Below are 5,826 nucleotides of genomic sequence, written 5' to 3'. Positions count from 1 at the left end.
AAATTTAACTAACCTTTCTAATGCGAGAATCCTCCGTTGAATATGTTGCTGATAGCAATGTAGCTGCTCCACAAATTCGCTCCAAGTCTTTTAACGAACCTCGGAAAACCTTGATGTGATGTGAGTAATAATGATAATGAAATTTATGATATAGGTGAAATTACAAAAATGTTTTACCGTACGGTTAATGTGGGATTAATTTGTTTTTAAAAGAATTTAACATGTTAATTTTGTTATGGCGATATAGGAAACTATGATAAAGCAAATATTCTAGAATTGTTTTACAGCACAGTGAATGTGGGATTAATTTCTTTTAGAAGGTATTATAGAAAAAAAAAACATTCAATTGTCTAGTAAATACTATATAGTTTAACTATTAAATTAATTTAGGTAAAAGATTTAGTTTACAATTTTAAATTTAAAGATTTATTTCATAAATATATATATATATATATATATATATATTTACAATTTTTCAATAAATTGTTGAATAATATAATGGAGGGAAATACATGAAACGAAATTTTTGGAGGGAAAAATTTTAGCGAAAATTTTTGGAGGGAAAATTTCATTCTTTAAGCTATATAATATCATTAGGAGAGTTTGCATTTGTATCATTCAACCTCTTCTATTTGAAAGGGATGGATTCTTCTGATAGTGAAGTTTCGCTTTGTGAAGCATCAACATCTTCGTCACGTAACAACTCTATTCATATTGATGAATATAATGGAAATTTTTTCCACTGTGAATAGAAAGTCAATTCTTCCACTTAGTCCTAATCCTAAGGACTATGAGAGCAACACTGATGAAGAGGAGATGAAGAATTTCAACTAAATAAAGAGTCACGGTTTCCATTTAGTCCTAATCCTAAGGATTATGAGAGCAACAGTGATGAAGAGCATGATGATGAATTTCAAAAGAATAGAGTGTCACGATGTCCACTTAGTCCTAATCATATGGACTATGAGAGCAGCAGTGATGAAGAGCATGATGACGAATTTCAAAAGAATGGAGTGTCACGGTGTCCACTTAGTCCTAATCCTATGGACCATGAGAGCAGTAGCAATGAAAGGCATGATGATGAATTTGAAAAGAATGGAGTGTCACGGTGTCCACTTAGTCCTAATCCTAAGGACTATGAGAGCAGCAGTGGTGAAGAGCATGATGAAAATTTTCAAAAGAATGAAGTGTCATGGTGTCCTCTTAGTCCTAATCCTATGGACTATGAGAGCAGTAGTGATGAAGAGCATGATGATGAATTTCAAAAGAATGGAGTGTCACGGTGTCCACTTAGTCCTAATCCTAAGGACTATGAGAGCAGCAGTGGTGAAGAGCATGATGAAATTTTTCAAAAGAATGGAGTGTCATGGTGTCCTCTTAGTCCTAATCCTATGGACTATGAGAGCAGTAGTGATGAAGAGCATGATGAAACATTTCAAAACAATGGAGTGTCACGGTGTCCACTTAGTCCTAATCCTAAGGACTATGAGAGCAGCAGTGGTGAAGAGCATGATGAAATTTTTCAAAAGAATGGAGTGTCATGGTGTCCTCTTAGTCCTAATCCTATGGACTATGAGAGCAGTAGTGATGAAGAGCATGATGAAACATTTCAAAATAATGGAGTGTCACGGTGTCCTCTTAGTCCTAATCCTATGGACTATGAGAGCAACAGTGATGAAGAATTTCAACTGAATAGAGTGTCACAGTGTCCACTTAGTCCTAATCCTATGGACTATGAAAGAAACAATGATGAAGAACATGATGAAGAATTTCAAAATAATGAAGTGTCACAGTGTCCACTTAGTCCTAATCCTATGGACTATGAGAGCAGCAATGATGAAGAGCATGATGAAAAATTTCAAAAGAATGGAGTGTCACGGTGTCCTCTTAGTCCTAATCCAATGGACTATGATAGCAGCAGTGATGAAGAGTATGATGATGAATTTCAAAAGAATGGAGTGTCACAGTGTCCACTTAGTCCTAATCCTATGGACTATGACAATAGTAGTGATGAAGAGCATGACACTACAACAAAACCAGCGATTTGCGCCAGATTTAGCGCCAGATTTTAGTGCATTTTTTTTGTAATTGTGATGAGCAACCTGGCGCTAAATCTGGCTCTATTGTACAATTTTTAAAGCGTCCTTTTTTGCACCTGATTTTGCATCCTTTTTCACGCTAGATTTTGCATCATTTTTTACACCAAACTATGCATCATTTTTTGCGTCAAATTTTGAACCAAGGTTTGCATCTTATTTTATGATAGGTTTTGCTTCTAGTTTTGTGTCATTTTTTGCATCTATTTTTCATTCTCTTTTGCTTCCTATTTTGTGTCATTCTTTGCTTCCATTTTTGCACCATCATTTGCATCAAGTTTACACTGTATTTTGAATCCAATTTAACGTCTTTTTATGCATCCATTTTGTGTCAGTTTTTGCATCTAGTCTTACGCCAGGTTTTGTATCTAGTCTTACACTAGTTTTTGCTTCTATTTTTGCACCAGCTTTGGTGCCTATCTTTGCACCATGTGTTGAATTTGATTTAGCACCAAATTTTGCATCCATTTTTGTGCCCATTTTTGCATCTTTTTTTGGACCATTTTTTACATCCACATTTACGTTTGATTTGTCTCCATTTTTCCCATCTCATTTTGCACCATATTTTGTGTCATTTGTTTCATCCAATTTTGCATCATTTTTAACACCATCTCTTGCATCTAATGTTACATCATTTTGAGCATCCAAATTTGCATTTATATTTTCATCTTATGTTGAATCATGTGTTGTGTCCACCTTTGCATCTTATTTTGTGTCTAATGGTACATTCAATTTAGAGCCATTTTTTACGTCTACTTTTGTATTTTTTTTTGCACCAAGTTTTGCATCCAATTTTAAGCTATTTTATGCCCCTTTTTGCACCATTTTTTTGTGTCTACTTGTGTCAAATGTTGCACCATTATTTACACCGACTTTTTCATTCAATTTTGCATTTTTTTGGTGTCTAGTTTTACATCATTTTCACCATCCAAATTTGCATCTTTTTTTGCCTCATTTTGTGTCCACATTTGCATATAATTTTGTGTCTGAGTTCGAGCCTAAATTTGCACGTGATTAGGAATCATTTTTTACATCCAATATGACATCCTTGGTTTCACCTTTTTTCAGCCCCATTTTGCATCTTGTTTTATGTCTTTTCTTACATCTTTTTTTTTTCCTTTTTTGCACCCAAGTTTGCATCCCAAATTTACACCATTATTTGCATCATCATTTGGCATATTAATTTGTAACGTTTTTTGCTTCTTTTTAACGCTCAACTTTGCATCTTATTTTACATGTAGTTGTTGTCTTTTTTTGCATCTAATTTGGTGCCCATTTATGTGTCCTTGTTTTTGCCCAATTTGATATCCTTTTGTATGCCATGTTTTGTTCCCTTCTTTGTGTCAACTATTGCACAATTTTTCACTTCTAATTTAAAACACTTTGTATGTCAATTGTTTGCATTTTGTATTAATTCCTAGTTTAACATCCAATTTTACTTTCAATTTTGCATCCATGGTTACATCCGCATTTGACTTCTTATATAGAGTATATTTTTCTTTACATATATGACCCCCTTTATAGATTCATAGTGAAATATATGATAGTTTCTAAATATCATTAAAGTAGATATCACAATTCAAAATCATTTGTAAAGAAATTTAAGAGAAATTGACAACATCCATCCAAAAAAATAACAATGTGTCATTAACAATTTTCAAAACATGTATAAAATAGCAACATAATACTAATAAAATCAGTATTATTTTTAATCAAAACAAGTAAAATTCAAATATGATTAACAAATCAAAATATTTCATGAATATCGTTATTCTACGATAAATTAACAACATACATAAATCAAACTCATCGTATGATTACAAAATCAAAATGTCTCATTGATATAGGGTAAATTCACAACACCCATCTAAACATAGCAATGTCATTCTACACAATAATTTCTTCATAAAAAACAATGCATGTGCATGCCTAACTACCACCACCAAGATCATCCTCATGATCATCTTGACCATCCTCATTACTCTGATCCACATCATCACCAACACCGCAACTATCATCATCATCTCCTCCTTCACCACCATCATCCTCATCCTCATCCTCATCATCTCCTGATATATGTTGAACATAATTTGGATCATCGTCTTGGCAATCATTACCTATAGCATTCTGACAAAAAAAATCAATATTACATGTTAGTATTAATTACATAACACAACACATGTTTTTGTTATACAATGTTAACCATAAAATGAGGTAAGATATAATATCTAATAGTACTAAAAAATAAAATGAAAATATGGTTTAAAAGTATATTGGAAATCCAACTAAGATTACATACCATAGAGTCCATCCAAACAACAAATTCAACCCATATCTTTTGCTGTAGCACCTCCTTTTCCAAATGATTTGGAGGTCTTCCATATTTTAGTTCCTATCAATGAGTAAATAGGGAGAAATTAGATAACAATGACTTTCTTCTAGTACAAAATTTATTAAAAAAATATCACATGTTTAATATACTTACAAAGGTTGTTATCAGTGCTTTTAAACCTTTCTGGCCACTACGATGAGTGACTTTTGTCTTGGTTAACTTCGCCTTGGATGCCTTGTCCTTAAACATAAACCAATTCAATTTATTTTCACACAAATACATGTCTAAGATACTTATAAGTATTAATACAATCTAAATAATGTTTAATGAAAAATTCAATACCTGAATGCTCTCATTGTCGGCTTTTCTTTGTGCATCCAACTTCTCATATGATTTTACAAGTTATTTCCATACTTTAAAAGGTATGTCAATAGGTCTTTGTTTCAGTCTTTGATCTTGAGGCATTTTTTTAATTTTTCTTGTTTGGTTAAAAATTTTGGTTAAAAAAAACCGAACAAGTAATTCACATCAATGGCATGGGGACTCTATGGATATGTGTAAAAAAATGGCTATAAAGAAAACATCCAAAAAACATATGAGCTCTCCCTTTGATGGTCACTTGGGGCATATGGCTGGAAAGGAACAACTCCATTTTCGAAAATCAAGGACAATCCTTTCTCAAAGTCCTTCCTAATATTTGCTCCAAATGTCTTAAAATGAAAAACAAAATTCAAACGTCATCCTTAAACATCTCCCTTAAATATAACGTTGGACCATAAATTCTTCACTTTTATTGTTATCGGCTCTGGAATGATTTTTCTATATGCAATTATATAATGAAATATGTGTGCACTAATGAAAAAACAATGAGTTTCATTTTTCATAATCACAAACAATGAAAAAAGAATCACACGTAACTAGCATCATTTTGGAAATTTTATATTTATTAAAAATCTTTAACATGTTTTCCTCCCATATCTCATAAAAAGGTGTGAAATTTTTTATATACTCTCCAATAAGCACTACAACAAAATCAGCGATTTGGAGGTTTTACAATAAGTTTTTCAACATCGAGCTTACTAGGGCTTGCACCACCGGGGTTATTAGTAAGAATCTCATGAGGTTTGCATAGCCATGATTATTAGAATCAAAATAGTAGGATTTGCACTAAAAAACAGTTCATAGAGCTTTCCTGCTGGGGAGAAAATCACAAGTTCAACTTCTGCAGTGCAGAGCACCGAGAGCTCATAAGCTTTCTTCAGCAATCCACCTACGTTTGGAAAATGTAGCCTGCCTGCTGGCGATGTTCTCAATCCTCTTCCTCTGCATCTTTCCCCTCACTATTCTTGTATGTCCTCTTTCATTTTTCCTTCCAAACAAACCCTCTCAAATTGAGAA

The 5,826-nt window shown here is 32.9% G+C and overlaps 1 protein-coding gene across 1 annotated transcript; it reads right to left on the bottom strand.

The window, feature by feature from the left end:
• Window positions 1-3,864: 3,864 nt before the first annotated feature.
• Window positions 3,865-5,451, bottom strand: LOC149192373 (uncharacterized). The gene is made up of 3 exons (XM_089406367.1): window positions 4,582-5,451; window positions 4,396-4,488; window positions 3,865-4,223 (listed from the first exon to the last, which is right to left on the bottom strand). Exons 1-3 carry the CDS (start codon window positions 4,708-4,710, stop codon window positions 4,026-4,028), a joined length of 420 nt encoding a protein of 139 aa, XP_089262493.1. The 5' UTR covers window positions 4,711-5,451; the 3' UTR covers window positions 3,865-4,025.
• Between the last annotated feature and the right edge of the window lie 375 nt (window positions 5,452-5,826).

The sequence above is a fragment of the Pinus tabuliformis genome, chromosome 2_2, assembly GCF_031772625.1.
Source record: "Pinus tabuliformis cultivar Carrire ecotype Pingquan chromosome 2_2, CPIR1, whole genome shotgun sequence".
Lineage (NCBI taxonomy): Eukaryota > Viridiplantae > Streptophyta > Pinopsida > Pinales > Pinaceae > Pinus > Pinus tabuliformis.
Note: the sequence above shows the minus strand (reverse complement) of the source record. Positions and strands in the feature narration are given on the sequence as shown.